The 18,966-nt window shown below is 32.6% G+C and overlaps 1 protein-coding gene across 1 annotated transcript in view; it reads left to right on the top strand.

The window, feature by feature from the left end:
* The window catches only part of LOC146996154 (uncharacterized), a 573,172-nt gene that overhangs the window by 57,350 nt on the left and 496,856 nt on the right, over positions 1 to 18,966 (top strand). Inside the window, exon 2 of the mRNA XM_085821375.1 lies at positions 5,971 to 6,100. Within this exon, the coding sequence (XP_085677501.1) occupies positions 5,971 to 6,100 (130 nt within the window). The remainder of the gene's footprint in view (positions 1 to 5,970; positions 6,101 to 18,966) is intronic.

The raw sequence follows: 18,966 nt of genomic DNA, 5'->3' as shown, positions 1-18,966 counted from the left end.
TAGAAAAGTAATTTTGGTTGTAACTTTCTTGTTGATAATAAATAAAGGAATTATCATATTTATTTCATATGATTTTCCTTTGTGCTAGTATGACCAATTTTTTTGTTCTCAACTCGTCAGTATCAGGTTTACAACCACGCGAGTTTAATACTTTTCAAAGCAATATGTTCACGACCCCTCGATAGTGCAACGAGCCGGAACAAGTGCATCTGACAGCTACCCAAAGAAGTTGGTCTCATATCCACAAGTAGTCTTCTCCTCATTCATTTAATGACGAAGGATACAAGCTTTTGTCGACACGTCCGCCAGCGCAGACAAATCTCTCTGTGCGCGCGCGCTCTCTCTCCCGGTGGTCTTCATCCTGCAATCGCTTGCACGTGTTGCTCGTATTATACACTTTGTAGAGAAGAAAAGAGATTTTTCTTTCAGCCGGTATATCTTCTTTTTTATATGTCGATAAACTGATGCGAGTTGACATATTATTCTCGGAACGAAGTTTTGTTTGAAAGAACGGGGAAAGAAGGAGTTTTTCTTGTAATTTTTGTTTTAAATGCAGTGTACCCAGACGTGACGAAATGTTTCACTTGAGGATTATTGTTTTACTGAATGCTATTTTTCATCATATGGCTGCTTAAAGTACAGCAGAAGAAATTGTTTATTAGGAAAATTACAAAAATCAATTACTTCTGCACTGTAGTTTTGTGCTTAACTTTGTGCCCATGGTTTCCCCATGTATAACGTAATTACGAGGCACTAACTCTTAGGGAGTACATCATGAAGGCACATATCCGTGTAAGCAGATAATCACATTCGACTACGCAAACAAACTCCATGGCCCTGAAGATTGCCTAAACGAACTGGTCTCAGTCTTTACATGGAAACAGGAAGATAAACTGCCCATTATTTTGTGCTATTTTTTATCATATTAAAAAAATGTGACATGGACACCAGACTTCCTTATACGGCCTATTAAATTATACACATTTTTTGTTGCATTTCAGTTAAACTTATTTCTTCGAATTATTCTAATATAATTAACTAATTCCTCAAGTCAAGTTTAAAATGACATCAAAAACTGCAAATTTTGAAATTAAATATCCTGGCCAATATTTTCTCATTTAAAACACTTCTGTAATGAAAAGTATATGAATATGACCAACGATTGCGAAAACTAAAGGCAGGTGATGGGTGGGTGTATTGTATATACTATATATATATATAAAGAAAGAGAAAGATAAAAAGTAAGAAATTTAGAACCATATAGAATTTATATTTATTTTAAATAACCAATTTAATTTATGTTCTTTCCTATAAGCCTTCATTCCCCTAACTGTCAATGCCATAATATTTAAATTTGGCAGCGCGTGTGAAGTAATGCAAATTCTACCTTGAAGAGAACAAGTTTAAATACTGAATTCTAGAGTGAAAGAGAGAGAGTTTGGCCTTCTCCTCTGTAGCACGAGTTTCTATTTCTGCCTTTATTGCTGGTTTACGTAGCATAACAGCTATTACTTTGCTGCCACTAGATCTTGACGCGGTTTTAAGTAACAGGAATATCTGAGCCCTGTAGAGTAATTTCTATATCTTCGAATTTTTAGTTTAGTTCTTGTTATTTCAGTTACCGCCCGAACGAGGCGTAGTGTGTCAGCGTCAAGTCAACGCATTGTGAATTTTGAAGAGTTTAATAAAGGGTTACTTTTAACCCTTCTCCTGTGTAGTTTCTATATTTATATTTCAGTTGTCACTTTAGAAGATAGACAAGTGGTTCTTACAATCAAATTCACAAAGACACGAAGAAAATGAAATTCAATACCAGTAAAATATAAATTCCCAATAAATATGTAAAAAACATCAAACAATTGTCACCAAACGAGAACAATTTCCGAAAACTACAGGTAAATACAAAATATAAAGTATACAATTAAAATCTGACTGAATGTTATCAAGAGGATATATTGTAATATATGTACACTTTTTGTTCTCTAGATTGCAATAAAGAAGGGAGATGCACAACTAGATGCTATAGCAGTTCCATATACAAAATTTCAACGTTATACGACTAATAGTTTTTAAATTATGCTACGTACATGCATATCATATTATGCTAAGTACATACAGACATCACGAAAAAATTCATTTTAAAATCCATTTTACAATCTGTTTTGGAAGTGAGAGTGATTTAGTCTACTGTACATATAGATGTCAGGCAAAAAAAATAGTCAAAATGGATTGGCGAACGGTTAAAAAGGCTATTTCCATTGAAATCTGATAACCGAGATTGTTCGACATTACAATACTCTATTTACTTCGTACTAGGAAATAAAAAGGTTAAACGATTGATGCATAGTTATTAATAATTCTTTTTTAAAAATAAACTGTCCAATATATTTTTTGTTAAGAGTTATTTCCTAATTGTTAGCATGGTGTTGTGTGATTTCTCTGTAGCTTCTTTTTCTGCTATATTTTATTTTTGTTCACGTCAGTTATTTTTAGTTTCAACGGATAGTGTATCCTGCCTAATTTGCTGATATTATTAGTGTGACTTTGCGTGAAGTAAATGATATTCTGACGGAGAGTTTTTGATCCGCCTTGCAAATACTATACGAGGGATCGTTTGGAAATTTTACAGACTGGTAGGCAATGAGTCATCTTCAATTCCAATTTTAAGCTCTCGCCTTTAGGAAAATTTGGAAACTTAACAAGCAAACTATGTTTGAAATTTCAGAAATAGCTTCGCTAATATTGTGGCGCGACACTCAAAGGCAGCAGTTTTGTAAACATTTTATGGTACTTTCACAAAATTCTTGAAATATTATGTTTTGTTGTTGTAACTGATCTCACTTGTCTGACAGTAATATCAGAACTAGCCCACAAAATGATGATTCAAAACTGACCTAAACTACTAGTGTTCAGCTGTTTTTTCTACTTGGCCCTAGGTAGACAGCAAAGTTTCTTAATCAACTAAAAAAATTTTCTTTAATTTTTATGCAAAATTATTGATTTATGTTCTCAGTCGATTCTTTGCTCTCGAAGAATATTTTGTTATATTCTTTTTTTTTTTTTTTTCTGGCTTAGAATTTGTTTTCTTAATATTTTTTAAAATTGTTTAAAGTATGTGTACAGTAACATGAGATTTTTTACCTTTCGTACGAACATGAATAACACAGTAAAAATCTGTAAAAGAAGCTAATTAATTTATGACATGAATCTTATTCAAAGATTTGAAGATATAAATTTTATTAATTTTTATTTGTATTTGTCAAAAAATAACTAAACTGATTTAGGAATTTTTGCACGAATAATCGCAAACGAATTTTGCACGAATTTTTGCAATAATCGTTTTGTTTTGGAATACATTTATACGTTAACAGCTTTCTCCACAGTTGAAAGTAGAAAAAAAAAAAAAAAAAAAAAAAAAAAAAAAAAAAAGAAGAAGAAGAAGAATTTCATTGATTGGTGAACGTCTGCAATCCGTGATGAAGATAATATCTAGTAATTTCTCTACAAGGCTAACAAACTTTATCGGCATCGAAACGCGGCCAAACGACAGTAAGGAATAATGAAGTTTATAATGTGTAAAAGTTGTTAATAATAAAGGGATTAGGTTATTAGTTCAAAGAGGCAACTTTCCCAGAAGGACTGTTAATTTCTGTTTGGCATTTTGCGTCGGTTCACTATAAATGTCGGTATACTTTTCAAATTTTGCCACCAAATATTATCGCCCTGTGTTACATTTAAAGAAATTAAATAATAAAGAATCTGCATAAATATATGTATGTTTCTCACATTGTGATAAAACAATGGTACCTAGAGCCATCTAAATTTGAATAACTTATGTCTCCACCCGAATACGGGCATCTGGAAGCCCAAATTTGGAATTTGTTGTATTATCTATTTCATATTTTGTAAAACTTTAACGAATTTTTGATTAACAAACTCAACGATTTCAAAGCGAGCAATGACAAGACTGTACGAAAAATAAAACATTTATCTTCAGCGCGAGAGACTGTGTATCGGAAATTCTAGAGATATGCTCATTTTAAAATTATTTTGCGATATTGCTGTTGAACTGAATTATGTGGTCTAAGTGCGAAGACCATGATATTTAATAAATAAAGGCAACGCACAAAAAATTTAAAAATGCCTTTTTGAGCGTAATGTAAAATCTGGAAGCTTTCAGACTTTTTTTTTTTTTAATTATTATTTTTTCTCAAGTTTTGTCCAATTTGATAAAGTTTCTTTTGAAAACTTAGAAAGTTTTCTTATGTAGCTTTTAAGTAAATTTTGCTTAAGTAGTTTCTTGTCGGTTAAATTAAAGTAGGTAACTTTACATGTTAAAAATTATTTGAAAGAAATGCTAATCCAAAAATTTAATGTGTAGCTGTCAGTGTATTTGAATTACGAATTGTAATCGACGAAAAAGGTTTTGTAGGTACAAAACTTTAGATTTCAGATTGGAAATAAATACAAATTTGAGTTTTTTTTCCTTTGCAATATTATTGTTTATGTATGTTTTAATAAGAAAAATTTAGTAAGCAAAATTTATTTAAAATATTTTTTTTTATTTTGTTTTCAAAAACTGGCCTTCGCCTGTTTTTGGAGTGTACATTCGACTAGCATACAATTTGAGTTTGAAACCACTGTCTTATAGCACATGTAAAATGGCCCTTATATTTAAACTTAGCATGTTTCAAGAAATCAAAAAAAGTAAAATATTTATGTAATAAATTCTTTATTTTCCTTTTGAATCAATAATTTTTTGAACGAAGAGCAATATTTACACTTTTTCTTCGTAGAGTCAGTAAGTTCATGTGGAAACCACCTACTTGCTGACCTTAAACACGATTGTCTTGAAAGAACGCTACTGCTGCTAAGGATGAGTTAACCTCTTGTATTATCTCTGCAACAACTGCGTATGGATTTCTTTAAATTGCAGTTTTGAAAACGTTATTATCAAAGAAACAGGGAGCTAAAAGCGGCTGGCATCTTTCAAGTTGAGATCGCCTTGTCGAAATTTACAAAATCATTGTTAACTATTGAGAATGTTGAAGATATCTTCATCATACACTTCCTCCCCATTTTTTGCAGCATTTACTTCTTTGTTGTCTTTTATGTATTAGTAAAGCGTGAGAGGCTAATGTTCTGTTCTGTGACCGACATTTATATGAGGGGTTATGAAAGCAACAAATTAGTATACTCTAGCATGCAAGTCGGAATTTATCTGAATGAAGTTGACCTTGCTCAGTGAATATATATTTAGAATACACATTCGTAAAAACTACTTATTTAAACATATTAGATATTTTGATAGGTTTTGTCTGCAACATGACATTACTTACGAGATAATGTTCCTAATAAGACTAGCTTAAAGTTTTCCGAAGGGCATTCTCTAAGCGGAAAGGCCGTATATATACGGTCTAGAATATTTATTGTGATATCTGTAAGAATGTATATATACGTGCATATTAAAATATGTTAACGAAATTAAGGTAATATATCAAAAGAAAACAAATTCAGGTATGAAATACCAGTAGAGTTTTCACATTAAAATTAAAAAAAAATAATTTGTTCTCATAGTAGTTTTGGGAAATTTGTACTTAGCGAAACCCCTGGCCGCCCAGAGGGTTAAGGCAAACTATATTGTCTTATATTCGGATATGTACGGTATCGGATAAATATTTAAATTTGTTTAGTGCCAATGTTTTTTATCTATTCTGTTTTGTGTGTGATTCTTGCTGAGGTTCGTTCAGAATTAAATTCAGTTTATTTTCGTTTAAAAATTATATAAAAAAAAATGATTCATTGGTCTGACGCTATAAAACCAAAGAAGACAACAAGTTTTAAATGATTTGAAATTAAAAATAATTAATTACATTTTATGAATTCTAAGTTCCTTAATTGAAAACGCTAAAAATCTTTACTGCTTTTAATTAAAAAAAAAATAAATGTAACCTATTCTTTCTATTTCAGGTTTACCGTGGGTTTTAGGGCCTTGTGAAAACTTTTCAATACTGAAGTTTATGAGACATGTCAAATTTTACAGAGAAGTGTCTCTGCAAACGTGTTTTCAAAAATGCCGTGATTTTCATCCTCGAGAATTGTAAGTAATATATTTTAAACTAAATTACTCAATGTCCTTTGTTTATATCTGAATGAAAATAAAGGAGGTGAATGCGAAATTATACTTTCTCTTAGCGTAATTTAACTGTTACAAGAACCAGGAAGTTACTACACAGTGTTAGGATTTTTTGCAGCAGATGTGAAAAATGTGCAATGCCCTTGCCGGGACTCGAAACCTCGACTTCTCGAATACGTGCCGAGTGTGCTAACCGTTACACCACGAAAGCATGCAGAAAGGAGGGATAACAGTGATAACTAATGCTAATTTAAAAAAAGAATGTTTTGGCAGATAAGATTTATGTTTGTAGATTTGTTTGAAGCAATAAGAAATTGAGCTTAAAAGTTATCAGTTGCAGTTGTTGCAGTAAATATTAAGTTTCCACATTCAAGGATATTTTAACAACCAAAGGAAACTTTCAGATTTAAACTGAAGTAGCCTAAAAGATTTTCGATATGGTTCATGTATTTTTTTTTAATGTCAAAGACATTTTCCCGTCTTGTAATCATTAATAGGTTGGCATGATTATAACTGCGCAATCAGTCAATAAAGTGCAAACGTTAGGTGCTCAGCAATCAAAAACATTCAGTCATTACTCGTGCGGGCCTAAAAGATCTTTTGCGATATGCATAGTATTTGCATACCACAAGAGATCTTTTAAGCTTCTAAAAATCAGCAGATTTGCATGGTTGTAATTACTGCAAATCAAGAAGATTTCTTTAGCTTACATGAGGAATTTATTTGCATATCGCAAGAAAATTCAGCTGGTAACAGTTAACAAATTTTCAAGTGATTGGAGAGGTTAGGGACAGGCCTGGCATATCTAACAGTGAAACTTTCTAGGCTTTCGGTTCATTCCGAGTTGCACATCCAGTGGATTCTCTCACATGTGGGCATTAGTGGCAACGAGGATGTGGATTCTCTGGCAAAAGCTGCTGCTTTAGAGACTTTCCAATCAGATATGCTTTGAACCCATAGTGAGGTGTTCTCCGAGAATAAGAAATCACTTAGGATTTCTGGAGTGTCCCTTCAGTACATGACTGGTACTCGAGCCCTACAGGGCGATGCTGGCTACTATGGTAGCCATAGTACCATGTTGGCTACTATGGGAATCACAGTAGCCAGCAGACGGGCATATCACGTTTTGCCAGTGGGCACTTGAGGAGTCTCTTCTTTGAACAAGGGGAGAAAGTTTTTAAGACCTGCACCAAGTGTAGTCCTGCTCAGGCATCACCTGATTGTGTTTTATTTTCTCTTAATTTTACACTGGAAGAGGGTTTTCGAAACCGCTGCTCTTTTTAGGTTTTATAGGTATTTGGATTAGTGAAATTGACTAAAATTTGGACCACTTCGGGAATTAGAAACTACAGCAACAATACGTTTACATTTAATGCAAATAAGTCGAAAGATTTCTCTTTGTGAGGAAATGTTTTGCTGAAAAATATTACTGCTGTTAACACGGTTTGATTAGTTACGCTACGGCAAACCATATTAAGGCTATCTGCCTAAGAGGAGGGACGCCATCCTGGAGGACTTTCTAAGGGAAACTGGTTCGTATACGCTTTACACAAGGTTACTACTGTCAACAGCCAATACTTTCTTAGATATAACTGTTATTAGCTAATTATATATGATACACATCGTTGATTTCATCACACTATATAGTACGTATTATTGATTAACAGTGCGTCTGAATTCATGAAATTTAGGCAATCGAAATAACGTACAGAAACCTTTGCACAGTTTTTGACAAAATGGTATATATTAAATATATTTTGTAAAATATGCTATTCGTTTTACAAAATAGTTATTTTTAAAAATCTTAAAAAGAAAGATACTAGTTACAAATCACTGCGGAGACAGAGTTCAGAAAGCTGAATGAAACTGTTACCTGAATAATAATAATCATAAATCAATCTTAATAAAAAATAAATCATGAATATTTATGTAGAAAATCCGTTTCAACGGCTTGGTTCTTAAGATGGTGAATACTGGTAGTTCACCCCGCGTTCGTACCCACAAGCGAATGGGCTGATCACATGGCTTAATTTTCGTGGCTTTCCCCTGTAACATGAATATGAACTACATTACATTAAAAATTCCTTCACGAAAGCCTCTTTCCCTCCCTTAGATGGCCTTCGTGTGCTGTGCCATATTTAAATTACATAACCTGCTTTTCATGTGGTTTATTCAGCAACGCGTTTCAAAGAATCAGCACCGATAATATGTAATATTTTAAGCAGCAAACATTTTACTTTGATGAAATTTTTATCGAAGCTACAAATGAGCGGCTGGACAAATTTAAACTTCGGTACAACGAAAGCCTGAAGGAATTTCATGGTGAAAGAAAGTCAGCTGATTCACAGGTAAGTGTAAAGTTTGCAGTGAAGTTTAAAATCGAGACTATACTAAACATCTGATCTACAACGAGAATGAGAGTAGATTATTTTAGAAATGTCTGCTTTAATAGCCATTCATACCTAAGACTGAAAAAAAGGTTCTCGGTTACAAAAAATAGAAAAAAAGTCACCATTTTTAGCATATGCAAATTCAATTAATTCAATGTAGTGCACTAATTTACATTACTTTTAGTAATATGATGCAAAATATTGTAGAGACATTAGGATTTTTTTGGAAGCAAGAGAGATTAAAAAATTAGCAGCGCCTTCGCCGGGAATCGAACCGCGGACCTCTCGAATACGCGCCCAGCGTGCAGACCACCACATCACGAAGGCATGCCAAGAAGGCGGGAGAAATACCCTATATACTCCGCCTTTTAAAGGGCAACTAGTTTTTTTTAGGGGACCCAATCCTGGGTGAGGAGAATCATCATCCAACACCCTTTTAGTTCGGGCGCCACTATAGAGACATCAGGATTTTTTTGGAAGCAAGAGAGATTGAAAACTTAGCAACGATTTCGCCGGGAATCGAACCGCGGACCTCTGGAATACGCGCCCAGCGTGCAGCCCACCACACCACGATGACATGCTAAGAAGGTGGGAGAAATACCTTCTAATATGATCGGATGCTTTCTTCATTCTTAGATAATAATACTAAGGAAAATAATAATAAAAAAACTATTGTTACAATAGCGTTTTGTAACTTCTTTTTTATAAACCTTAGTTGTTCCAATCACTTCCGCTTTTAATCAATTGAAATGCTGTATTTTCCTTTGCATTAGATGCTGTCATATATTAAGACGCACATTTTCGGACCAGAACATTTTTGTTAATTTGGGACCCGGAAACTGAAGAAAAATAGTATTATTTTATTTAAAAGACTGGTTTTCATTATCCTGCTGAATTACATTAATAGGAAAAATATTAAGTTGTTGAAATCCAGAGGATAAATAAACGTTGATTGTTTTCATTATCCTGCTGGATTACATTAATAGGAAAAATATTACATAAAGTTGTTGAAATCAAGGTTTATTCAGTATACAGCTCGTCATCACTATCAGAACTCCCATCATTTAGCTCTTCCTAAAATGCACAATAGCCGAATGATGATATCCGTAATTTACTACGTACACAAAATTATTAAGAAATAGTTCGAAATCTAAATGCATGTGCATAACATTAAAGCCTTTAAAAATGATGTTTCTGCATATTTCAAGAATTTGTTTAGGTTTTATTAGCAACCTGTTGGGTGTACTTTCCAATTTTTCCTTTAAAAAGTGATATTTCTAATTTATTTACAATATTATCATAATTTATTAACGAATCATTTCATTTACAAAATTTAAGAGATAGGAAAGAAAGTTACTTTAGTATGCTAAAATACTTCAGCTTTAAGTTGTAATACGCTAAAACAGAAATTCACATATTATTTATTTTTTATTGGCTATAGCAGTTGTTGTAATAGCTAATTTCAGGAAACTGGTACTTGATGCAAATAGTATTTAATCTTTTAAAGCATTTATTGGCATACTTTAAAAATTTAATTCTTAATTTCAATTAAAAAGCATATTGTAACTTTTATCCATTTATCTATTTTTAGAAGTATTTTAGGGGAGGGGAAGATTATTTTTGTCGAAACCTGAGAAAAGTGTCAATTTTGATTAAGCTACAGTAAATGAAATAACTTATGGAATCAGAAAATCTAAAATACGCTGTTCCTAATAGATTAAAAAGTTATCTGATAGAGTAAAAAGGGAATAAATATCCTAATAATTTTACATACAAAATAATAAGCTTTCAGAAAAAACATAAATCTGTAAATTTATAGCATTCTGAAGCAAATTCCTTTCGTTGACTTTTCATGAAAAGAATAAAAGGAATTACATAAAACGTTCAAATTATACAGTTTAAATCCTAGCATATATCATTATATGTTAAGGAACGAAGATACCAGCTATAAACAGAAACATTAAAATGTATTTAACATATTTTGATTATTCTTAAATCCTTTTTTTCACATCTGGAAAGAAAACATGGCATTGTGACATTTTTTAACATACTTATCAAATTACACATAAAAAAACAAAAATCAGTACTTATGCGTGAAAAGTAACCCGAGGAATCTTTTTCGAAAACCTATTTGTGCATCCATATGCAACACAAGCTGACATGCTTCAAAAAGAAAAGGAAAAAAAAATTCCAATTACAGACTTAATTGCAAAAGTCACAGCAATAATTAGTAACATGGCCGCCAAGCTTCACCGTTTGACTTCAACCTTCCCTCCTTCTATTCTAACCTCCTTGTAGAATTATTACCAGGTCCTGTGAACCCAGATACCCCATTTACAGTACTACTGTATTTGCAAGAAAATGAGCAAGTTTATTTACTGCTTAGAATATTAAATACTTGCATAAATTAAACTCTTGACATTAATTTAATCATTGCTTAAGGTGAAATCTGGTAGAGAGTTACAAAATTTGGTGATGTTCCCCAAGATTTTAAATGCCTCTTCCATAAATCTTCATTTAAAAGATTGGCCAAGATAATTAACATCGAAATAGAGGTCACGCGTTGAAAATTTATTACTTTTTAAAATCATCTTTGTTTCAGGCATTTCACGAAAATGTTGCTAACAAAGATTTAATTCATTTATTGTAAAATCTAGCAAAACATATGCTGATAAAAAACTTAGACACTTTTTGTTTTAATTTTGCTTCATCATACTCGAGTTAAAAAAAAACTGAGATAAAAAATGTCTGATGGAATATAAAGTAGCTTTAAAAGTAATAAATAAAAGAACTCCGATTTATTAATCTGCAATGAAATGGATTTAATTGCAAGTGCTGTTACTTTGTCACATATACTTTTTTTTAACTATAACAATCCTACATAAATAAATTCGACGTATATTAAAAAAAAAACACATTTTTTTTTATTATTCATTAACTTTTCATGGCAATGGTTATTGAACTTATGAGTGGATGCAAAGTAAAAGTATAAGTAGCGTAGTTCACCTTCAATTAAAAAAATTATCTGAAAAAACTCCTTTTATTTTTATTTATTCTCATTTTTTTTTTACCAAGAAAGGCTGACAAATGCTGATCATCGAAGCCATTCTAAAGCGCTCTTGCAGCTAGAATGAAAATATCTTCAACAAGCGTGATATTTGTAGTAAAAAAATCTTATTAATTGTACAGGTAGTTATTGTATCGCTACATGAGTATCCTAAGCAAGTGATTTTAATAACGACAGCAAGCAAATCATGCGTCAGATTTATGAGGATTACTGGAACTGCAAGTTTTCAACATGCCCATCTTCGCAGAAAGTGATAAAAATAGATTGTTTTTTATTTTTATAAGTCAGATATTTTATTTTAATGTAATGAAATAAGGGGAAAATAAATTTAGGCAAAAATTCAAACTTAAGTCGGCAGTGATTTATTAGAAAACCCTGCTATTTTCAAAGAAATCGAGCAACGACCACTTTTCAGGAAGTTAAGGTACTATGCACTTTGCACTTTGAACACTGTTTCATACAAGAATAAAATATTATCTGGTAATAAATGCTGAATATGGCAGCCATTATTATGTGACACGGCCTGAAGTTGAAGTAAGCCTTTTACAGAAAATAGAAACAGCATTTCTCTGGAAATAATTGATGCATGTTTTTCGAATAAAGTTTTTTTAAGTTGTCAATGACGTCGGATTTTTTTTATGTGTGTTCTAATTTCGGGTAAGTATGGCTTCAGTTATCTGAAGTTCTCCCTAAAGTGGTAATTACAAGAGTTGGATAAGAGTAATGGCACATCCATAATTCTGAAAAGATTTTATTACTATAGGCATAAGCATTTATAGTCTCTCGATATAGTCAACTGTCATAGTTACCGCCTTCTGCCAGATTACTAGAACATGTCATACTCCGTCAGCACGTTCATAGCAGCGACCGCTCTAAATAATGGATAAAGAATGAATGCCTACTTTTGTAATGGGACTTTCGCAGTGATTCTTTAATTTGGACGAAAAGTATATAGATACATTGACGGATATCGGGTGAGTATGGCCAATACTTCCTGATAGAAGGGTTGACTGGCGGGTGTTCCAGTACCTTCCTTCGTCAATGTCGCTGAAGACCGGTGACAGTGCTCGCATTATGACACTGTGCACTGTCATGAGCGATAATGAGATTTTTCACATGAGGCTACATCTGCGTCCAACACTCAAGAGAAAATAACGACTTTTGTTATATATATTAATCTTGTCAACTTCTATCACAATGCACGGTGTCATAAAGGGAGCGCTATCATGGATACTCTGCGACATTCCGTATGAAATGTGCTGGAACATCCAAATTCCTCATCCGACGGCAAAATTCGTAAGTGCATATCGATATCACAACCAAGGAAGGGGCTTCGAGTCCTAACCAATGAGCATTTACTACAGTTGTGAGGCTAAGGCTTGGAAAACGTTGTTTACATTTCATTTGATATCTGTTTCGCAGTTGTCTACAGTATTCAGCATGCATTTTCATTCTTTTCGAATTCATTCAACCTGACAGAGAAATTTCGACAGTAGCTTAAGGCTGATCTAATTATGCGTTGAAAATTTTTGCAAGAAATCCATTCTAGTTTAATTATTTTGTAGATGAAATGGTGCTGAAAAATTTTCAAATATCTTGCCTTAAACTCGGTAAAGGTCACTTAACACTACGGTAAACACTAATGGAAGCCTATTGGTTCAATTTAGAAGCGCCTCCCTCGGTTGCGATAGCGATGTGCATTTACGAATTATGGCATCCTATGTGAGGTCTGTGCTCTTTATGATTATGCTCTTTTTGCCAAAATGAAAAGTCACAACGAGGGATCTATTACAACAGGAGAGCGAAGGTTATCCGTTCTTAACCCCTTCGCGCCGACTGTCACGTATACGTGCCAGCAACGAACACACTTATCTACCGGCCGACACGCAGGCGTGCCAAAGCATTCTTGCGTTTTCTACCGACTGTCACGTATTTGTGCCAGTACCTTGGAACGTTTTTCAAACTATAATTTCTGCCACAAGATGGCACTGTATGTCCATATGGTTTCAGATACATGTACATTAGACCTTCTTCTCGAAATGAGAGAAGCATGACTCACATACACGTGTTTTTGATTATATAAACAAACGGGGAACTAAATGTTTCCGAATGGCGTGATTTATAACGTCTCTTTAAATCGCACTTTATTCGCACGTGGTAGTTGTTTATTGTAAGTAGAAGTTTTATATGCGCTAAAGCGTTGAGTATTTCCGTTTACAGTTTAGTTTTTAGAAAATAATTAGATCTTGTTAGACGTGAATTCTTTCTGTTTTTACCGTTTCAATGTCGAAGCGTCGAAAAGGTTTAACAGAGCATGAAATAGCAGAAATGATGCAAAATATTTCAGATATTGATTCTGAAATTCTGATATTCTGATATTGATTCTGAAAGATTAACTGAAAGACATTTTCCAAAACTTTGTTCAGAAGAGACTGATAAGAAAATGAGACGACGATGCTTCGTTTGTTCACATTCCCGGAAAAATCCTCCAAAACGGCAAATGAGTTATTACGAGTTCAAGGAATGTAACGTAGGACTGTGTGTAGATCCCTGTTTTAAAATTTTTCTTACGAAAAGAGAATTTTAAGTAATATATTTAGTTTTCAGATGTATAATGTTAAAAGTCATAAAGTGGTGAGTAATTAAAATAAAATGTGTAAAATATGCATTTAAACAAGAAATAAGGTAATTAAAGTATATATATATATATATATAAATATTTATAAAGCATAAGCCGTTTAAATACTCTATAGAGCATTATTAAACAATGCGTTGATACTTCGGAAATTTCATGGAGTTAGGCTTAGTAGCAAAAAAGCCCCCGGCCCTGGAGAGACGCTCGCGGAAGACACTGCCGGTCTCCGCGATAAGCGCGCGTTTTCGCTACCCGGCTCGAAGGGGTTTTAAGGGCTGTCGGGGTAAGGCATTAACAGAAGTGGATGGGCTGATGATAAACAACGTTTTCCAGTAAATAGTAGACATGGTAAGAGATTATAATGAGGGACAGTAAGTATTAGTTCTTACAACGATTAAGGTTTTTCAGATATATTGTCGTTATGTGTTTATTCAGTATTTTTAAAGAGAAAAAAGGCATTCTGATGTTCTATCCGGAATTAGAATGCAACAAATTCTAGACCTTGCCTTTTTCTAAGATTAAAAATAATGATGTTTTGTAACAGGCGAGTGCGATGCTGATTTTTCTTTCTGATACTTCAGATACAGAGCCACACATTCAGGATTCCAAGATATAACGGCATCTGATAGACAGATTGACAGGTAAAAATATTAAATAATAAAATTTCTTACAAAAACATCAAAATTTAGTTCATTTCTGAGTTAATTACGTTCCCATAAATTTCAAATTTATTAAAATTTGCATTTTAAATTTTAAATTAAGTTTTAGATCAACTAGGATTTCTGCGACTCTTCTTTTGCTACAGTCGTTAAATAGACTGAATTTTTCTAAAATTAGAAAGTATTTGGTTAAAGTTTTTAGAATCATTATTTCTTTCTGAAGTAGGATGCGTTAAAAATGTGTAGTTCTATATTCGATCCTCGGATTTCCCAAATGCCAATTCGACATGCTTTCCAAGTACACCGCGAAGACATGTAGAAAGAAGGGAGAAAATACCTTATAAGTTTAATTAAGCAATTCTAAAACTACTAAATGTATTGTACCTTTGTAAATCATTCTTTTGGCAATTTAGCAAGCGATCAATATACAAATAATAATCTCTAATGCAGAAGATATTAGTCGATGTGATGTACACTGCGAAAAAAAAAAAGGGAGACACTTTTATACTTCGCGTTCTACTTTGCCGATTGAAGAAATTCAACTTGCGTTTTTCATGTCTCGAAAGCGCGACTTAGGATATGTATTAGATTTATATATAACATTGTTATAATATAGGTATTTGACACAAAATCGGACTTTTTCTGATGCCAAATTTCTTCCATATTTCAATTCTGCAACTCAAATTACGCGAAACTACCAAGTTTTGTAAAAATCGTACGAGTAATTTAAAAAAAAAAATTAGCTCTCAAAATTTTAGTTCTTTAATGTTAGTTGAGCTTGGTATATATTTATTATTGTCAAAACCTCTTTTTTTATTAACCTTATTTGATTCTTCCTTTCACATTTCAAAATTCAGGTTTCTACGACCAATCATTCAAGGCATAGTTTGTTCTACAATTTTATTGAAATACTCTCTTTCATGATCTCCGCATGCATAGGTTTAGAAAAATCATTAAACCCCTTTGAAACGTACTGATCGATAGAAAATTATTAAAGCCTTCTTTTGGACAGTCCTTTTTACGAACCACTAAATGATTCTGAAAAAAAAATATTGATGGTAATGCGTGGTAAATGGCAGTATGCAACACATACACCCGAGATTTCTTGTCACAAGGCGTGGCATAATATGTTCGAAATTCACAGAGGGTGGTGCAAAGGGGGGATATGCGCTGGGAAGTGCATCTGAAGATCCACAGCAGTAATCTATCGGTAGTGGAGGGGGATGAGGTCATAATATCTTTCTTTTAGTCTCCCCCACACAGTGTCCCTTCCGACCGCATCAATCATTGCCAGATCTTACGAGTGTTTCGCGTGCTGCCTAAAACATATCTAGGACAAGCCTTTTATTTACTAGTGTCCATGTTCTTTTTCTGTGATATATGTATCCTCCTCCCTTCCACGATGTGTATCCCTAGAAGTATATTTAGTGCTGTTATTGGAGCTGTGTCGAGTTGTAGTTGAATAGTATGTCTTTATTTTCTGTAGTTTCTGCCTTTTTATGGAGACTGAAAGCTTCAGGAAAATGAATCCATCAGCAAGTGAGAAAGTAGAATTCATTTTTTCATCCAATTTTTAGTATTAATTATATACACATAAGTACCACAACATTTAAATTCTGGGAAACCTGTAAGCTATTTCTTAAGTAGAAAATAAAGGCGATATAGGAGTCATGTATTTTAATTAGATTATTTCTTTTTCGTTGTCCTCCGAAAGTAGAATGGGTCACCATTTCTTGATTAACGGCTTCCATTTCTTAGCTTTTTGGAATTGAGTTAGTTTATTCTTGAAGACATTTGTTTAATACTCATGGCTTACTAACTAGTGAACAAAAATATGTAAGGAGTATAATTAATGCTTTTATATTTTATTCTTTATAATTAAGGAGAACGTTGTCTGAAATTAGAACTTTTCCGAGAGCTACTGAGTTCTTTTTTAATCGTTATTCTTAGTTGCCATGTGTACTACTGACTGTGAACAATCTTTCTGTTGGAGAATTTTCATTCTGTTGTAAAAAGCGCGTCTCTGATAACCAAGTTTGTTTTTTACTTCCTTGTACGAAGTAAAAAGGAAGTATTGTAATCGCGAAAATTTTGAGGCATCATATTTCAACGAAATCCGGAAATCTCTGTAAAGATAGAAAAATAAAGGGTTTTGTATACCCTTCATGTGTGTATTGTCTACTTCACAATTTATTGAACATAGCTTGAGTAAGCTCCCTGTTCCGAGTCAGGACAGTTCATGTTTCCAAAGCAAGTTAAGAGGAGTACAAGTCCTGATAACAATACTTCAATTAGCTCTTGCAAAGAAGTAAAAATTTAAATTTAACATATATAACGATAAATTTAATTAATTTAGATCAATTAGAGCAAATAAAGAATTTTTGCACTTGTCGCCGTAATGCAATAGTCACTATAACTTAGTGGTATTTTATAGCAAGCGTTGATTGTTTCTTATTTTTTAATTATGTACCAAATACAATAAAATTAGTTACTTACTTAGTATATGCTGAATTATTAGTTACTTAGTACATTACTAACACATATATATATATATTTATATACTAAGTGTAATATTGGTTGATCATTTTTGTGCCTTGAAGAAGACTTGTGTTAAGTTTTCTTAATTTTGATTAGGGCTTTTTTTATGAACCTAACAACAACCGAAGGTTATGGCTTAGCAAATTTTAAGGTCAGTAACCAAGTCATTATCTTTCTTAAAAATTTTTAAAACGCTTATAATTCTGAAAGTTTTAATCGTATAAATTATTTATTAAATCAAACTTGCAATTAGTATATGGCTGTTACGATCTGTTATGGAAATTTTCTCATGAAATGCCAGTGCAACATATAAATAATTTAATAAATGTGAGAAGATATAGACAGTGTATATATTTTGTTCCAATGATGAAAGCTATTACATTTGCGATCAATCAGTCTGATGCTAGATTGAGAGATCCATTGCTACGAGTCATTTGCCTTTAACAATTTCTTGCGAAGTCAACGGGCAATTAACTGCGTCAGTGTCCCGTTACTTGAAAGGAATTAGTTCCCATAATTTTAAATTTACGATAATTGGTGGCCTTTTTCCTTGGCGAAAAAGGAAGTCAGAAGGCTCTCGAAGTAGTTGTGCTTTATTTATGATCTAACTGTGACCATAGGGTCGGGAGTTATTCAGACCGCGATACGGTTATATTAGAGAGATTCGAAATGTCAAACCCTGCATTTGCCACCATTTTTTTACGGGGCTTATATGGAAATGTTTTAACAATGAGGAAAATTTGTGTGGTTTAGGTTTTTGCCTATTCATACTCTACAAAAAAGAATAGATTGCTTCCATTTATTCAGTATCACTATTTAACGGTTAATGACGAGTTTAAAACGCGTAAAAAGGGCTTAACTAGGTAACAATTTTGTATCAAGATCCCTGGTTTTGGAAATAATCTTTAGTCATAAAAAAATCGAGGTTGAAAAACTGCAATTATGGTATAATTCCATTCTAAGAAATAATTATGACAGAACAATGTTTCTCTAACTTGTTAGTATCGTGATCTACATACTCACTGCTACTCTCGAAAAAGTAGGACGAGAAAAAAAAATTAGAGAAGAAAATAATGTAGTAATGAATTAATGTCAAATAAATATGTATGATCATTATCAACTAATTAACAGTTACAAATTACTTAATATTTTAAATAAATATGGATAATTATATAACAAAACAAGAAAATTCAAAATCTTACGGGCTGACCAAAAATTGTCTCGGCACTCATTATATGAGTCGCGACTCATTGCATTAGAAGCATTTGTACTTACTGCATTAGAATATGAGCTGATAACGACCTTCGATCATGCAGCTCACAAAGAGATGTATATATGATATGAAAGTGCTGTTATAAAATTTTGCTTAATAGAAAACTTTGAATGATACTGAAGTTCATAGAGATAAAAAATTCAGTTATTTGAAGTTTTTTTTAAATAAATATATTTTCATCTTCTTATAAATAAATCAAAATTCGCTGTTTATATTATTATGTAAAGAAATCACTACTTTATCACATATTTTACATATTTTACAGAAT

The sequence above is a fragment of the Stegodyphus dumicola genome, chromosome 7, assembly GCF_044657685.1.
Source record: "Stegodyphus dumicola isolate Sdum_Otavi_A_Nest chromosome 7, ASM4465768v1".
Classification (NCBI taxonomy): Eukaryota; Metazoa; Arthropoda; class Arachnida; order Araneae; family Eresidae; genus Stegodyphus; species Stegodyphus dumicola.
This window is presented reverse-complemented; position numbering and strand designations above follow the sequence as displayed.